The 18458-nt window shown below is 47.1% G+C and overlaps 1 protein-coding gene across 1 annotated transcript in view; it reads left to right on the top strand.

The window, feature by feature from the left end:
- EXOC4 (exocyst complex component 4) overlaps positions 1-17455 on the top strand; it is a 351415-nt gene extending 333960 nt beyond the window's left edge. Inside the window, exon 18 of the mRNA XM_083700107.1 lies at positions 14068-17455. Within this exon, the coding sequence (XP_083556233.1) occupies positions 14068-14305 (238 nt within the window). The 3' untranslated portion in view covers positions 14306-17455. The remainder of the gene's footprint in view (positions 1-14067) is intronic.
- Positions 17456-18458: the final 1003 nt, after the last annotated feature.

The following is an 18458-nucleotide window of genomic DNA, read 5'->3' as shown; positions in this document are numbered from 1 at the left end:
CTTACGTGTTTTCTGCATTCCACCTTCCTCTGTTTCCCAAGAGAGCCCTCTATAGCAGTGCTTGGGCACCTCCGGCCCGTGGGCTAAGGTTACAAGATGTCCCCGTTTCCCGGGGACATTCCCCGGATTTACAAATCAGTCCCCATACAAAATCCCTGGAAGTTGAAAAGTGTCCCCGGGTTCATTGAAAAAAATCTGGTAACCTTACAGTGGGCCCAATCAGGCCTCCCCGTGTGGCCCGTGGAGCACTTTGGCCAGGCTGGGCCACACACCCCTGTCCTACCCCTGACGCATAGCTGTCAAGCGTCCCTTATTTGGCGGGACAGTCCCTTATCCCAGCACCATGTCCCGCTCCTGTCCCTTATTGATGATGTCCCTTAAATTAAGCTACTGAAGGTAATGGGGCCCTTTCTATTTCCTGCTGTCCTTTGTCAACAACAAATTGTTGCTTTTTGTGTTGAATATATGCTATATGGTAATTTATGGACCTAATAGGTATCTAAAGCCATTTGCACGCAACAAAATATGTATTTTATCAAAGTAATTGTTGATCCCTTACTTTGGCTGCTGATCCCTTATTTTTGAGGCTGCTGGTCCCTTATTTTCAAATCTGTAAGTTGACAGCTATGCCCTGACGTCATGTAAGATCTGGGTGTGGTGAAGGTAAAGATGTAGCTGTCTGGTCCATCAGGGCTTGCAAAACACCATGCTCATTTCTATGTTCCAACCTTGACTCTATGGCTTTCTCTCTAGCCTCTTCTATTCTGATGCCCATCCTGCTCCCCACTCCCTATTTTAATCTCAAATGTGGACCCCACCTCGGTTGCATCTGGTCCAGCCCTCTAATGGCCTTCCATCTACGGGCTAAGACCTTTCTGTTTGCAGGGGACTTTGATTGATTGCACCGATGTTTTTTCTATGCCGTTGCACCGCTGCATATTTATTTATCTTTAGCTCAGAGCTGGCTGCTGGTCTTTATCTGTGGTGTTCATCGTTGTAGTTTTCGATAAGCTATTGTATCGTGTTCTGTATATTTTACGGTTTTCTTGTTGGCTGCCTTGGGCATCTAAACATGGAAAGGTGCAATAAGAAGTAAATAGGGAGGGAAGCTACCATCAGAGCTCATCTCTGGAGTAAGAGAAAACGACCCCACCAAGCAAATCATAGCACTCAATGGGGCTCATCCCACAGCTCAGGTGGCTTTGTAAGAAGGCAGGGCTCCTGCTCTGTTCTTTTGCCGCACCTTTGAAACACTGTGCCAGAAAAGAAGAGAGCATGGCACTAAGGAGGGAGATTATTGATTTTTGCCGTTGGATTAGCATATCTGGCAGATGGAGGCTGTCTAAGAACGGTTCAGAGTGGCATCTGTGAGCTGCCTGATGGGAAGCCCTGAACTTCACACATCAGATGTGGGATTTCAGCCGTGTGTGTGTGTGTGTGTGTAATGCAGCAGTTCAATCCACCGCACCATCAACCAGCTCTGTGCGGCCAAGAATAAACATTTGCCGCTAGCAGAGATTTAAGAGCGCAGATTTTCATTTTTGGCATGGGAGGGGAGGTGCAGGGACGGGGGAAGTTGAATGCAAAATATATTGCGCTATGCAACTGAACATTACTTGGCAGAACCGATAAGCTAAGCTAGATCCCGATATGCATCTGTCTACCTGACAGACACACTGTGACTGTATTAGCTTAAATCTAATTACTTTTTGAGTAAATTGTGGATAAGCCTGTATTTGTCAAATAAAGCCCAGTCCACAATCCAGTTAGCTGGTTTCGCTCTTTCCTTTCTATTCTTCCTTCAGCCCTGTTTGTGGAGAACTGGATTAGCCAGTGAACTGTTCTTGGGGCCAAGATTACAGGCACACATTGCATGCCTCCAAAAACACTCCCCATGTGAACTGGGGTCTGTTGTTCTCCCTCAGGTAACACACATGCTGATCTAATGGCTCCCTTTTGTATACGTCTTAGATCAGGCATGTCCAAAGTCCGTTTCAGGTGCTCAATCCGTCCTGCCGGTCAGTTTAATCCGGCCCCTGTGGCAGTTTATTTCCTGGGGTAAAATCCTAAAAACCTCAACAACTTCAATGCTAAAAAATGCTCAACAACTTTGGGGTAAAATCATAAAAAAGCTCAACAACTTCAATCCTAAAAAATGGTTAACAACTGTGGTTGGCCCTTTGGTCGGTCCTCACGGCCCTTCACTTCATCGAATCTGGCCCTCTTTGAAAAAAGTTTGGACATCACTGTCTTAGATGGATTTCTGCCAATATGAGGCCTCTTCCAGGAAGGAACAAAAGAAGGTGGGAGCTCTTGTGGCTTGCATCTGAGGAAAAGATGAGTCCCTGGCCCTCTCTAAATCAATGTCCTTTGACCTTGGGTCCCCAGATGTTATTGGACTACAACTTCCATGAACTGTGACCATTGAGTAAGCTGACTGGGGGTGATAGGCATTGTAGTTCAATGACATCTGGGGACCCAAGGTTGAAGACACTGCTCTAAATGATCCTTCTGTACCTCCTTCCTTCCTTCCTTCCTTCCTTCCTTCCTTCCTTCCTTCCTTCCTTCCTTCCTTCCAAATAGATATAAAAGACTGAGGGAGAGCAGCAATATGTTCCAAAAACCTCTCTCCTTCTGCAGTTTTCTCCTAATGTATTATTGCAATCTGCAGAGGTAGTTTGCAGTTGTTTTCTTGAAAAGAAAAGAAAAACCTGACCAGAGATCTAATCTATTAAGGATATAGAACTTCAGTGCAATCTGCTGTGCGTAGCTGTGTTAACACCTGACACTATTAAGCTTTATGCCTTGCATACCATAGACATCTACTCCATATAAAATTGTATCACCACTGCAAATAAAGGGCAACAGCCAGTAGCAAAAGAGTCTGAAGTGGATGGAATTCATGTTTAAGGATGCAAAGTATGAGGCCTTATGGGGAATTGTGGACGCAGCAGACTCTCATTCCCCCTAGGAACACCAAGTGCTGATACCTGCCAGATGTTTTGGACCTAGAAGCCCATTGGGATTGCACTGGGGTCATTAAAAGTAACCAGAGCTGCCCCAGACTAAGGTTGGTTCATTTCAGTGGAACTTGCATGGCAGACGGCCCTAGAGAGTATTCTCAGATTTTACCCATGTTAATTAGTGGGGCCATTTGGATTTTCCACCCCAGGTGCCAAAATGTTTTCTTCTGCCTTTGGCCATCAGAATCTTCTCTTCTGTCCTGTCCATAGCTGCCAACGTTTCCCTTTCTTTAAAGGGAATTCCCTTATTCCGAATAGGATTCCTCGCAAGAAACAGGGAAAGTTGACAGCTATGGTCCTGTCCTGCTGCTTTGGAATGGGGCACAGCTGGGGTTCATTTGGCTCTCCAGGCCTTTACACCCCTCAGCTTTTCCCCCAACCAAATATATCATTCCCAAGAAGACAGTTGGCTGGTTGGTTGACTATGTCTGCCCAGAACAATTTCCTTGTTCCTCATCCTCATCTTCATCTTCCTGCACCTGGTTTGGGGTCTCTGGTCCTAAGTGACCTTCAGCCTCTATTTGAACCTTTCCCTGAAGCCTCGCTCTACGCCCCTCTTCCTTGCCCTCCCATTTCCCCTCCTTCTGTCTGCTCTCTTATATTGAGCCTGATCCCATCTCTCCTGTCCAAGACCTGACGCCATGTTCTGCCTACATCTGGGCAAGATGTTCAGCCCTGGTTTACCTGAGACCTTGGGAGAGTCCCTTCCAGCCAGAGAAGGCTATGCTGAGCCATTCGGTCTTCATACAAACCAGCTTCATCTGCCACCAAGCTATCTCTCGGCCTCAGTTCCCTGTCTGTGAAATGGGATCATGGTTTCTTCTGAAGGCAAAGGCACTATATATAATAAAGCAGCCGGTGATTACAAGCGCCGTATACGTGATAAATCACAATAGCCCCTTTGTTTCAGCATCTGGGTCCACTTCCCACACAGTTCGCGTTACGCACGCCAGGCTGCTCTCTGCTGCATTTGTTCTTCCCAGCGGGCAGCTAAAATTGTATTTTATTTTGTGCTGACTGGCGCACTCTTGTTGCTGCCTTTTCCACCAAAGTGCTGACTGTCTCCTTCCTCTTCTTCAGGGAGGCATTTCATTTCCACCTCTCCCCCTTATTTGCAAGGAGGGAAGTCGCTTAATATTCTTTATAAAGTGGTACCCAGTTCAGATAATTTTTGTCCTTTGTGCAGTAAAAATGCAAATCTGTCTGACTTACGTGCAATGGCAAGCATTAATAAGTGATGTTTAAATAGACTGGATTAGCAGTTTTACTGATATATGAACAAGATCCCAGCTCTTTCTCCTCCCTCCCTGCCCCTCCTCCCGAATAATTTGCACATGCAAAATCAATTTGAATACAACACACTAAATTCAATTTAGTTTTTGTGTAGGAAATTGCACTTATCGGCCTGAACCATTAAATTTACTGTTTAATATGTACTTTCCAGCTCACTTGGTTAGAATTTCACTGCCCTTTATCTGTATAAATTTAATTAGGCCTGATATCATCAGTATATTATAGAACTAATTAAAGATTTAGATAAGTGTGGAGGGTGTTTCTTTAATGCCCTATAAAGTTCCACTTGGCAAAGGAGGGGATTTTTCCTTCCTGCTTTGCCACAGCACTTTGTGGGAGGCTAAGAGGACCCTGAGTCAGAGAATGCTTTTGGAAGCAACATGCAGCGAGTTTGAAGGTGTTAAACCTGACTCTCTCATACCCTTCCTTAATTAACCTGCAGTGTCTAGTTTGGGATAGGGGAGAATTCATTTATCCATGAAATAAATTCCCTAGGTGAAGAGGGTACACACAGTATGACTGTTTGCTGACTCACGGGATCTCTCCAGTTAGTGCTTATCCCATCATAAAGGTAAAGGTAAAGGTACCCCTGCCCGTACGGGCCAGTCTTGCCAGACTCTGGGGTTGTGCGCCCATCTCACTCAAGAGGCCAGGGGCCAGCGCTGTCCGAAGACACTTCCGGGTCACGTGGCCAGCGTGACATCGCTGCTCTGGCGAGCCAGAGCCGCACACGGAAACACAGTTTACCTTCCCGCTGGTAAGCGGTCCCTATTTATCTACTTGCACCCGGAGGTGCTTTCAAACTGCTAGGTTGGCAGGTGCTGGGACCGAGCAACGGGAGCGCACCCCGCAGCGGGGATTCGAACCGCCGACCTTTCGATCGGCAAGCCCTAGGCGCTGAGGCTTTTACCCACAGCGCCACCCGCGTCCCTTATCCCATCATAAGGTAAAGGTAAAGGGACCCCTGACCGTTAGGTCCAGTCGTGGATGACTCTGGAGTTGTGGTGCTCATCTCGCTTTACAGTGGTACCTTGGGTTAAGTACTTAATTCGTTCCAGAGGTCTGTTCTTAACCTGAAGCTGTTCTTAACCTGAAGGACCATTTTAGCTAATGGGGACTCCTGCTGCTGCCGTGCCACCACCGCACGATTTCTGTTCTCATCCTGAAGCAAAGTTCTTAACCCAATATAATATTTCTGGGTTAGCGGAGTCTGTAACTGAAGCATATGTAACCTGAAGCATATGTAACCCAGGGTACCACTGTATTGGCTGAGGGAGCTGGCATACATGTGGCCAGCATGACTAAGCCGCTTCTGGCGAACCAGAGCAGCGCACGGAAACACCATTTAACTTCCCGCCAGAGCGGTACCTATTTATCTACTTGCACTTTGATGTGCTTTCAAACTGCTAGGTAGGCAGGAGCAGGGACCAAGCAACGGGAGCTCACCCCGTCACAGGGATTCGAACCGCCGACCTTCTGATCGGCAAAGCCCTAGGCTCAGTGGTTTAACCCACAGTGCCACCCGCGTCCCTATCCCATCATAGCTGGCCACTTAGTCATGTGATAGCCCCTGGCCAGGCATTTCCTACATGTTAGATGGGCTTTGTCTTTTCAGGAATGGCAATGAGTGCCTGTTTGGAAACTATGGCTGGTTCAGAACGATTGATGAGGGCCGGTTATTTGCGGCATTCGACTCCATTGCTTTTTAACCTGCATTGTCTCCTAGTGAGCTGCCAAACCCCATTCAAAGTTCTGGTTATCGCTTTCAAAGTCAGGTCCATTTTGGATCCAGTATGTCTGAAGGACCAGCTGCTCCAGCATGATTCTTCCTACCCACCTTTTAAGTTCTTCTGGGGAGGCCATTCCTTTGCATCCAACCGGTCCATGACAGCCACATTTTACCGCAATGTACAGTGGTACCTCGTTGCGGAGGTCCGTTCTTAACCTGAAACTATTCTTAACCTGAAGCACCACTTTAGCTAATGGGGCCTCCAGCTGCTAACCTATTTCTGGGTTAGCGGAGTCTGTAACCTGAAGCATCCTATCCTGAAGCGTATGTAACCCGAGGTACCACTGTATTCATGTCTGTACGCATTACTCATCTCCAGAACCCAGAGAAGTGTGAATTGTGAAGAATGGCAGCCTTGTGGTTTGTGTATTGTTCTGAAAGTGTGAATTTGGTAGGTTCACCTTTAAATGCACGCTGAGCAGATTTATTTCTATCCCATCCCTGCTTGGGAGGTTGCTTTAGCCCCTTCTCTGTAGCCTTCAGGACCACTAAAACTGTTTCATTCAGTTGGGCTGTTGGGGCTGTCTGATCTGTGGAGTTTGTTTATGACGCTGCATTTTTTATTAAGTTAGTTGTTTGTTTTCAATCGATTTTACTGCTCAGGTTCTGTTATGTTTGTGAGCTTCTGCAGTGATTCCTGTGCTTTGGGCCTCTTCACTGCGCAATTTCTGGCTGTGGGCCTAATTAAAGGTCAATCCAGCCCATTGCTATCAGCCATTGAGTAGCCAAGGGTCTCGAGAATAGAACCCAGCTCTCTGATCCTGTTGTCTTTTTCCTGCCCTGTCACTGGAGACGAGATCAGAGACAAGTCCGGACTCTGCAGCAACTGATTCCTCAACTTCCATCCCATTCAGAACATACAAATGGAGTCTTGAACCAGAACCACACCTTATAAAAATAAAATATTGGTGCAATTCTTAAAAGCCTCTTTTTTTTTTTCCTGGGAAAGCTCTGTGGGGAGAAGCAATCCTATCTTGAACTGCCTGCCTTGGAGGAAAGTCCCTAGATATTTAAAAATAATAATAATCTCAGTGGAAAGGCAGCCAAGATGAAACAATCTCCCATGAGTGCCATCAATACTTTTCTCCATTTAAATGCTAATTTTCACCTCTAACCCTGGCTAGCCTGCATAAACAAAACAAAAGAAAACAAAATGTTTCAAGGGGTAGTCAGGGGAAATTCCTGATTGAATCCTGATCTGGATAAGATTTGATTTCTTCTCAAGATGGTGGCCGGGGGTGGGGGGGCTTTGCATTTAATTTGAAGGAGGCAGCTCCTCAAACGTTTCTGAATCTGTCTGCGGAAAGTACCTTGCTGCCTTTGCCTTTCCCATTCCAGCCTCCTCTCTGCTTATATCCCCTTTGGGTCTCTCTCCCTCCCCACGCACCCCGTGCACCCTCTTTATTTGGGGCAGAATTTCTTTCCCTCTTGCTCCCCTTCTTGCTTTATGTGTACATTGATGGTGCCAGAGAAATAAACAACAGTAGTAGAGGTTCTGTGTAGGAATTGGAATGGAAGTTTTATTGCATATAAACAGATTGTTTCCACCGAGTCCTGGCATTGGTCCATATAGCCCAGAATTTTCTCTGGCTGTCAGTGGTTCTACAAGGTATGAAGCAAAGGCTTTTCTCATTGTCTCCCTCCTGATCCTTTTAAGCAGGTCTGATTTCAAACTGGAGAAGCACTATGTGTTTACAATAAAGGGACCCCTGACCATTAGGTCCAGTCGTGACCGACTCTGGGGTTGTGGCGCTCATCTCGCTTTATTGGCCAAGGGAGCCGGCGTACAGCTTCTGGGTCATGTCGCCAGCATGACTAAGCCGCTTCTGGCGTACCAGAGCAACGCACGGAAACGCCATTTACCTTCCCGCCGGAGCGGTACCTATTTATCTACAGTGGTGCCTCGCAAGACAAAATTAATTCGTTCCGCAAGTCTTTTCGTCTTGCCAGTTTTTCGTCTTGCGAAGCATGGTTTCCCATAGGAATGCATTGAAAATCAATCAATGCGTTCCTATGGAAACCGCCTTCAGACCAGGTCCGGGGACAGTCTGTCCCCCGACCTCTTCTGAAGGCCGGCTGGGGGGCGAAAGTCTTTGCTTCCCCCGCCTGCCTTCCTGGGACAGCGGAGACTTCTCCGCTGTCCCGGGGCGATTTTAAAATGCTGGCGGGCGGCAGCGAAGCCTTCGCTGCCGCCCGCCAGCATTTTGAAAAACCCCGGGACAGCGGAGGACTTCTCTGTTGTCCGGGGCGATCTTAAAATGCTGGCGGGCGGCAGCGCTGCCGCCCGCCAGCATTTTAAAATCGCCCCGGGACAGCGGATGAATTCTCCGCTGTCCCGGGGCGATTTAAAAGCCCCCGGGAAGGCAGGCAGGGGGGGACAAAGACGTTTGCCCCCCGCCAGCCTTCAGAAGAGGTCCAGAGGGCTCTCCAAGCTGCGGATAGCAGCCTGCTGCCCCGCGCGAGGGGCGCTCTTAAGCAGAGCGCCCCGCGCGAGGGGCAGACATTCGCAGCTTGGGGAGCCCTGCTTAAGAGCGCCCCTCGTGCGGGGCAGCAGGCTGCTATCCGCAGCCTAGGCGGGAACTCTTCTGAAGGCTGGCGGGGGAGAAGGGCTTTCCTCCCCACCGCCAGCCTTCAGAACAGCCTTCTGAATGTTGGCGGTGGGGAGGAAAACCTTCCTCCCACCGCAAGTCTTCAAGACAGGTCCGGGAACAGAGGAGAAGCGCTGCGCACCTTCCCCTCTGTTCCCGGACCTGTCCTGAAGGCTTGCGGTGGGAGGAGGGCTTTCCTCCCCACCGCCAACATTCAGAATGCTGTTCTGAATGTTGGCAGTGGGGAGGAAAAACCCTCCTCCCACCGCAAGCCCCGGGAACAGAGGAGAAGCCCTTCGCGCCTTGTCCTCTGTTCCCGGACCTCCCACCGCAAGCCTTAGGACAGGTCCGGGAACAGAGGAGAAGGCGCGAAGGGCTTCTCCTCTGTTCCCGGAGATTTCCCTATGGGCTTTCGTCTTGCGAAGCAAGCCCATAGGGAAATTCGTCTTGCGAAGCCGCTAAAAAATCGGAAAACCCTTTCGTCTTGCGGGTTTTTCGTTTAGCGAGGCATTCGTCTTGCGGGGCACCACTTTACTTGCACTTTGACATGCTTTTGAACTGCTAGGTTGGCAGGAGCAGGGACCGAGCAACGGGAGCTCACCCCGTTGTGGGGATTCGAACCGCCGACCTTCTGATCGGCAAGTCCTAGGTTCTGTGGTTTAACCCACAGCGCCACCCACGTCCCTGTGTTTACAATACTTCTCAGTTATTTGGAGGCCACCAACCGCACAAGAGCATGGCAGTCACTACCCTCTAATATTGTCCAATGCTTCCTTCCCACCTCCCTTCACAAGCTGCATCAGTGTCCCCATTGGCTCTCTGAGCCCAAATGATTGGCCACAGTCAGTGCCACTCTCCTTTTGGGGGACCTAAGTGATGTAAACTCAGATGGCTGTCAGCTAGACCCTTGGCTGCTGCTGTTTTCAGGGTCATTTGGAGTCGATCAGGCCTTGGGTCTGCACTCTGTCCCTGGCATTGCCGTCGGTCCCATGTTACAGGGGAATGCAGCAACCAGAATTAGTTGGGGAGCAATTTCATAGGGTGACGTTCAACTACATATTATACAGAGTATACCTACTGAAATTAATGAACATGGCTTCTGTTGGAGAATGACCCACACAATTTGCCTTGCACATATCACTGTTTGGCATGTGCATTCCTCTGCCACTATGGGACTGCACCCTTGATAAATGTCTGTCACCCTCCTTGTGTGTGAAAGGAGGCTGTCTAAAACAGGCATAGGCAAACGTGGCCCTCCAGATGTTTTGGAACTACAACTCCCATCATCCCCAACTAAGAGGACCAGTTGGCAGGGGGTTGGACTCGATGGCCCTTGTGGTCTCTTCCAACTCTATGATTCTATTATTCTATGATGGAAGTTGTAGTCCCAAAACATCTGGAGGGCCAAGTTTGCCTATGCCTGGTCTAGAAACTGGAAAGCAAACATTTCTGATGCATTCTGGATCCTACAGCCCCATTGCACAATGCAGAGTCCCGTCACATCAGGTCCACCAAGTCTCTCCAACTAGCCTGCTAACCTTCTCCTCCTTCTCCAACAAGTTGCACATATGAGCAGTGTAAAATTGGGCAGACTTTTCTGAAAGAAAAATTGGACTGCATGGAAAGTGAGGGGAGGTGGTAAGGCTGGAAGGAACCCCTTTTCAGACATGCTTGTTTGTACATTCAAGTTTTCATTGTGGGGAGAATTGAAACTTTGATCTCTCACCTGCAGTCTGCAAATACACTCATGGGAAAAAGAAAGTGCACCCTCTTTGAATTCCGTGGTTTTTACATATGAAGACATAACAACAATCATCTGTTCCTTAGCAGATCTTAAAATTAGGTAAATACAACCTCAGATGAACAACACATGGCATATTACACGTTGTCATGATTTATTTAACAAAAATAAAGCCAGAATAGAAAAGTCATGTGTGAAAAATAAGTACACCTTATGATTCAATAGCTTGTAGAACTACCTTTAGCAGCAATAACATGAAGTAATTATTTTCTGTAGGACTTTATCTGTCTCTCACGTTGTTGTGGATGAATTTGGGCCCATTCTTCTTTACAATGTTACTTCAGTTCATTGAGGTTTGCTGGCATTTGCTTATGCACAGCTCTCTTAAGATCCCACACAGCATTTCAATTGGGTTGAGGTCTGGATTTTGAGTGGGCCATTGCAACACCTTAATTCTGGGGGTTTCCAGTCACTTCCTTGTAGATTTGCTGGTGTGCTTGGGATCCTTGTCCTGTTGCATGACCCAGTTTTAGCCAAGCTTCAGCTGTTGGGCAGATGGCCAAACATTTGTCTGTAGGAATTCATGGTCGACTCAATGACTGCAAGGTGCCCAGGTCCTGTGGCTGCAAAACAACCCTTCCACCCTTGTGCTTGACAGTTGGTATGAGGTGCTTGTTCTGGGTTCCTGTGTTTGGTTTTTGCTAAACGTGGCACTGCATTATGGCTAAACATCTCCACTCTGGTCTCATCTGCCCAAAGGACATTGTTCTAGAAGTGGTTTGTTCAGATACGACTTTGCAAACCAAAGCCATGCTGCCATGTTCTTTTTAGAAAGACGAGGCTTTCTCCAGGAAACCCTTCCAAACAAACCATACTTGTTTGGTCTTTTTCTAATTGTGCTGTCACAAACTTTAACATTTAACATGTTAACTGAGGCCTGTAGAGCCTGAGATGTAACTCTTGCGTTTTCTCTGAGCATTGCACGGTCTGACCTTGGGGTGAATTCACTGGGACGTCCCTTCCTGAGAAGATTGGCAACTGTCTTGAATGTTTTCCACTTTTGAATAATCTTTCTCAGTGTAGAATGATGGACTTAAAATTGGTTGGAGATTACCTTAGAATCCTGTTTCTTGGGCAGAAGCACAAGAGCATTGTGTCGCCTTTCCTTCTTTGCATTGTGTTAAAACACACCTGAATGCTCCAGACCAGCAAACCGCTCAAACTTTGGCTTTTATAGAGTTGGGCATATTTGCTGATGATCAATTAAGCAAGGGGATTTGATTAGCAGCCCCTGTTTGCTACTTAGCCTTTTAATTCCTATGGGAGCAGTAAGGATATACTTAGTTTTTCACAATTGATTTCTCCATCGGCATAAATAAATCATGACATGATGTAATATGTCATGTGTTGCTGTTCACCTGAGGTTGTATTTACCTAATTTTAAGACCTGCTAGGGAACAAATGATTGCTATTATGTCCTGATATGTAAAACCACAGAATTCAAAGAGGGTGCACTTTCTTTTTCCCATGACTGTAGGTGCACCATGTGATTTTCCTGTTTAGGGGGTTGTTGGCTGCCCAGAAATTGAGAATGAAGCACCTAGACCAGAACATACAGTGTGTGTGTGTGTGTGTGTGTGTGTGTGTGCGCGCGCGCGCACGTGTGTGTGTGTGTGTCTGTCTTCCTGATGATTTAAAAGTTGTGCTGCCGGGCAGAATGCCTCTCTCTAGCCTCTCCTAAAAAAATCAAACAAAACATTTCTGATGGCTGGAAGCAAAAACTATGAAAAGGGAACAAAGGCTAATCAAGAGGCGAATTCTTCTCCCTCTCTCTCTCTTTCATATTTCATTATTTGATAACATCAGGAGAGCAGGCCTATCAGAATTGCTTTGGCAAAGGCAAACAGGAAGCACGCCTGATCAATATTTATTAATACTTTTCAAAGACAGGGGAGGCAAACCTTGAGCGGAGCGGCTAATCGAGTGAGTAATTCCGCATGCGTAGGCCGGCTGGCCAAAGGCAACACCAGGCCAAACAAGGCAGTGGTTTTAATTACAGCCAATTAAAAATGCAGGTTTCTCTCTCCCCAGCCCCCGCACCACTGCCTTTATATTAATTGTTTATTTTAATTAGAAAATAATCTGATTCTCTAAGGAGTAGCAAGTAACTCCTGAAAGCAGTGAGTTCTGGATTCTGGTCAGAATGTCCTTTTGCAACTTCAGCCATTTGGCCTCCTGTGGATGGAGTTTGTGGGCTCATCCAGTCTTCTGCTTGTCCCGCGACTTTCCCCTGGGAGAACCCAATTTTTACCGCTGAATTAGAGCAAACGTCAATTGGGTTTTCTGCAGATTGCCATTTGCTGCGATTCAGCATGAAAGAGCGGGTTCTCCCAGGGAAAGGGGAGGGGCAAACAGAAAAGAACTCGGACCCGTGCCTAGAAAACATGTGACAAGCAGAAAACTACTCAAACCTTGCTTTCTAGGCATGGAACAAGTGGAAGCGTGGATGAGCCCTTTGTCTACTCAATACAGTGCCAGATCATGGCCTCCTCATTGCAAATAGTCTGAGTTGCACTGGCTAAGTGGGAGAAGGTAGGCATAGCCTAAGCACCTGTACACCTAGTGCAGTGTTGCCTACACTGACTGGCAGCGACTGCCCCGAGTTTCAGATGGAGGACATTCCCAGTCCTACCTGGAAATGCCAGGGATTGAACCAGGGACCTTGTGCATGCAAAATAGACCCGCCACCGTTGGGCTACAGCCCTTCCACTAGGACAGCTCTTCCTCTGGAGGCAGATAATAGTTCTTGAAAATGACTTTCATCCATTCTAGTCCCAGAACCACTTTGAACCCTAACCTCCTACACAGGACTCAATTTAATTTTCTTTCTTATTTTAATCTATTACCTTTTATAACTCTCCATTTCCCCCTTTTTTATTTTCTGACTGTCAGTGTGATTCCTGTTTGGTCTGCTGACAGCATGTTGTTGTTGTTGTCATTTAGTCGTGTCCGACTCTTCTTGACCTCATGGACCAGAGCACGCCAGGCACTCCTGTCTTCCACTGCCTCCCGCAGTTTGGTCAAACTCATACTGGTAGCTTCGAGAACACTATCCAACCATCTCGTCTTCTGTCTTCCCCTTCTTGTGCCCTCCATCTTTCCCAACATCAGGGTCTTTTCCAGGGAGTCTTCTCTTCTCATGAGGTGGCCAAATATTGGAGCCTCAGCTTCAGGATCTGTCCTTCCAGTGAGCACTCAGGGCTGATTTCCTTAAGAATGGAGGGGTTTGATCTTCTTGCAGTCCATGGGACTCTCAAGAGTCTCGTCCAACACCATAATTCAAAAGCATCCATTCTTCGGCGATCAACCTTCTTTATGGTCCAGCTCTCACTTCCATACATCACTACTGGGAAAACCATAGCTTTAACTATACAGACCTTTGTTGGCAAGGTGATGTCTCTGCTTTTTAAGATGCTCTCTAGGTTTGTCATTGTTTTTCTCCCAAGACGCAGGAGTCTTTTAATTTTGTGACTGCTGTCACCATCTGCAGTGATCATGGAGCCCAAGAAAGTAAAATCTCTCACTGCCTCCATTTGCTGAAGTGAACGTGGAACTTTCTTCTTTGCATTGCAGGCAATACTACGAGATGCTTTACAACACCGCAGACGAGTTGCTGAATCTGGTGGTGGATCAAGGGGTGAAATACACTGAGCTGGAGTACATCTATGCCCTGAGCTTATTGCACCGCAGCCAGACCGGCGTTGGGGACCAAACCACCCAGAACATGAGGCTGCAGCGCCTGAAAGAGATAATCTGTGAGCAGGCAGCTATCAAGCAAGCCACCAAGGACAAGAAAATCACCACGGTTTAATTTATGCCATTGTGGGAGGGCGGCTAGCCAGAGAAGCTGCATGCTTGCTTGCAGCCAACAAGAATTGCATTGTTTTGGGCGTTGCATTGTTAAAGCGGGGTGTATCTTTGATATTTGGGTCTTACGCCCTTTTCATGAAAATATTATCCATTGGGTTTTTTGGGTGGGCGTGGGTTAGAGGCCAGTTATGTGGCAAGATGAGATTAAGAAATGTCACCATGATGAAACTGAATGCAAATGACTGGTGTGCCTGTCACTTTAGAGCTTTGATGGAATTAGCTGGGCATGAGGGAGGGAAGTAGAAAAAGGAGGGGTACCTGTTGTTCACTTGATCTAGTTGGATCTACAGCATTGAGAAAGACTTATAAGTAATTTTTAACTAAAATTCAGTTCTAGCTGTCAAAATGAGAGGGACGGACGTAGCTGAGATTCCTGCCCCCTTCAAATCAAGTGGTTTTTGATTGTGCCAGTACTATCATGATACACAGCTGCCCTTATTTCCAAGATTCTCCTTTTCCCAGGTAAGCTGCAGATGAAGCTTGTCCACCATCTTGAATAGCATTTAACTGGTTTGTATGGGAAAGGGAGAGAGAGCCAGTTGCCACATGGCTCCACGGCTTTGGATTTATACCATTTCCCGTGGTATACAGCTGGTTGCCTGTATCATCTAGCCCAAGCAGTGAGGAAAGGTTTGTCACTCCTTTCCCCCCGGTATTTCAGTTGGTTGTGGAAATATTCTCTGCACCACTCAGCAGTCGACCAGCTCAGTAAATGCTTACATGCTTACTCTGTGGTACGTTACCACTTGATAAATAGAGAAGACCATTTGCCATCCGTAACCAATATCACTGGGTCTCCCTGGAGATGCTGGCTCTAAATCCGCAAAGCTCATTAGCTATCTAATAGGGGATCATTGGTTTCTTTCAAGGTTTTTCCTCTCCAGTTCAAAAGCGGAAGTTGGGTTGTTACAACTTTCTTCAGTGGCTGCAACTCAAGGACACTTCTTACATTACAGCAAGCCTGAGAGGTTGTGTTTGCTCATACAGAACACACTTGATCCACGCAGCCCATAGGTAGCTAGTTCGGCAAGGGGAGGGGTCTGCCACCTTTCTTGGCAGAGGTGGCTATAGGACCAGTGTGTGGTCAGCAGGGCAGACTCCAAGCTGCCATTGCAAGAATATCTGTTTGCTGTCCTTCAGGCTTCAGGTTGAGCACAACCAGGTCAAAGATGATGTCTGAAAGTTGTCAAGTAACCTTTCTGTAAAAGTTTAGCACATAGCTGCCACAGCTAGCTCAGATCTGTTCCTAATAATGACGAGGTTTGCAGATCACATGAAACCATAGTTAAACATAAACTGTGGTTTGCTGTGAATGAATAGCATGTTGTTCCATGCTGCTCAGAAGTCCACTTTCGTCCATCCGTCCGTCCCCCGGTTCCTTCTGTTGCTGCACCAAAGAGGAAAGAAACCCGTGTCTTGCTTTGCTTTTTGTGTGGACCAGCACTTGTGGTATGCTTCTCACCAAACAAACCACAAATGGAAGCCATTCTCTCCCTAGACTTACCACTCATGGTTTGCTTAAGGGAAACAAACCACAAATGCTAGTTTACACGTAAACCACAGCCAGCCTTTGGTTTCTATTCCCCCCCTCCCCCAGTGCAACAGCCACAGGAGCAAAGACTTGTGAACAGCTTGCACCCAAATGCTGCTCATTCATATTAAACCATGGGTTACCTTAAGCTATGGTTTTGTGTGTTTTCCAAACAGTGGGCCAACATCACATTCTGGCCGTTGACTTAGGTCAGCCAGCTCTATAGACACCTCCCTTCCCTTCATCTTGGAAAGCCTAGAAATATTGTCTGCTTCTCTATAACCTTTATCGAAAGGGAGTCAGGTCAGAGGGGAGGGCGATACAACGCTGACACTGTGGGTTTTGCCCTTCACTGCAGGACAGGCTCTGTTCTCTCCTCTTCACACAAGATTGCCCACTCCCTTTGCCTACAGCTTGATGTAGAAGTTGCCCTCTCTGAGCCGGTTCTTTTCCCTTGCTGCTTACGTTGCTTTCCTCTTGGTTCGACTGGAAAATTAAAGGATAATTTTGGAGCCCTTAATTACTGTACAGTGGTTTGCTTGGATGCACTGGTACTCTCCAAGGCTTATTCAGCAACTTCCGTGCAGTGATTTTTAAGGAGGTTGCAAGTCAGGCTTTGAATTCCCCGAGGAGGTCAGACTTTCCCCACCATCCTATGAACAGCAACATTTCAGGCACGAAGAGGAGATACACTTAACTAAGGTCACAGGAACCCAGGAGGTCCCCTGGAAGATATTGACGTGCCTGTTCAAAATGGCTCTGGGCTGTTGATGTCTTAGTGGTGAAACTTAAGAACAGCTTTCACCAGCTCGCTCCAAACTTCAACATTTTCCCCGACCCTGCCTGCAAGTAGCATGTGGAAGAAACCCATAAAAAAGCATTTGAGTTCTTAATCCACAGGAGAATAACGCAGAATAGGATTTGGCCAAAAAGAGTGAAATTAGATCTTACAAGTTTCCAGCCCCATATTTCCCTTCTGTTGCTAATGGGATGAGCAGATGCTTGTGATACAGGATTGGCAAGATGGATGGATGATCATTCTCACCTTCAACTACCATTTTTTTAAAGAAGTTTATCTCCAGCTGGAAAACCTGAAGTTATTTATTTTGGGGGGAAACTGTCCAGGGGGGAATGTCAGTGGTAGGTGGAAAGGAACCAGCAGGTGCAGAAGGAGGGGTTAAGCACCTCCATCCCCTGTAAGTGAGCCCCACCTGCATCCTTCCATTCCTGTTAACTCAGTGCAAGCAAATGCAGTCAAGGAGGTCTACTGCCCAGGTCTGCGTAGGGTGCCAGAAGCAGAGGCCACTGAAATGAAAGAAGACACAAGGTGCTTTTTCCTCCAGTCCTTGGTATGTACACAACCCTGGTTCCATGAGAGTTTCTGCCTTGAGATGCTGTTGGCAGTGGATCACACCATGAAGAATACAAGTACTTGGGCTGGGGAGAGGGAGGATGATGGGAACTGAAAAGATCCTTTTGTGTATGATCTGAGACAAATTAATAGGCGGCACTTGCGCATATTCTATATGGGTTTTGCTATTAAATATTAACACATGTATACATCCTGCTTTGAGCTTAATTTGTTCTTTGAGCCGCATCCCAAACATAAAGGCCTTCCAAACATCGGAAAGAGGCAAGCCTCCAGGAAAAAGGAAATTATGCAGTAGGCAGATGTAGCCTCTTATAAACTGGTGCATGGGTTATAATCAGGAGGACTCTCGCTGCTGCCTTCCTATTCTACACAATCTAGAAATATTTGCTGAGAGACCTAGTCTGTGATGACGGTGTACCAGCCAGACGTAGTGAGAAGCAGCTTTGGCTATTAGAAAGCCCAATTTCAGGTTCATCCAAGAACAAGCAAGGGCGACTTTCTAATAGAGCGGCTGATGATTTGCCAGAGGTATTTTGCTGCACAGCTCAGCGGAGGAAATTGCAAATGCTCGCGCATCCAAACCCCTAACAAGCCAATCTTCCCCCTTGATTGCCACTTGCTCCTACGCCTAACAGAGTGAACTGTGAACACTGATGCAATGAACATCCTCATAAATTGCCACTGATGAAAAACAAATTTGATGATTACGGCTGGGCAATAAGCGGCCTGAATTGTGTTTATTACTGCCTCCTCCTCCACCCCCGGCTCAGTTGGATAGATGAAAGCAGCAAGAGACGGGAGGAAGGCAAAACGTGGCCCCGCGATCACAGTTATTAAGCCCGCCTCTGCGCACTGGGGGTCTGGATGTGGACATCCACGTTCACATCTCTGCTCAGCCATAAAAGCTTATTGCAAGCCAATTACATACAAGACAGGGGCTCTGTGATTTTATCTCCCAATGTTTCTCTCTTTTCCTAAAAGCTGCTACTTGGGTGAGGGCCATAGGATAGGATGCTTAAACACCCCCCCCCCCCATTCCATTATGCAGCTGACATCCACGCACAGTGCCAGTTTGCCATGATTCTGTTTGAATCTCCTGCACCTTGCATTGCTTGGCTCCGGATGCATGTGGCCTGATAGAAATCACTATCTCTGGCTCACTAGCCTGCTTCAAAGAATGCTTGCAAAGGC

The sequence above is a fragment of the Podarcis gaigeae genome, assembly GCF_964106915.1.
Source record: "Podarcis gaigeae genome assembly, chromosome: 10".
NCBI lineage: Eukaryota > Metazoa > Chordata > Lepidosauria > Squamata > Lacertidae > Podarcis > Podarcis gaigeae.
This window is presented reverse-complemented; position numbering and strand designations above follow the sequence as displayed.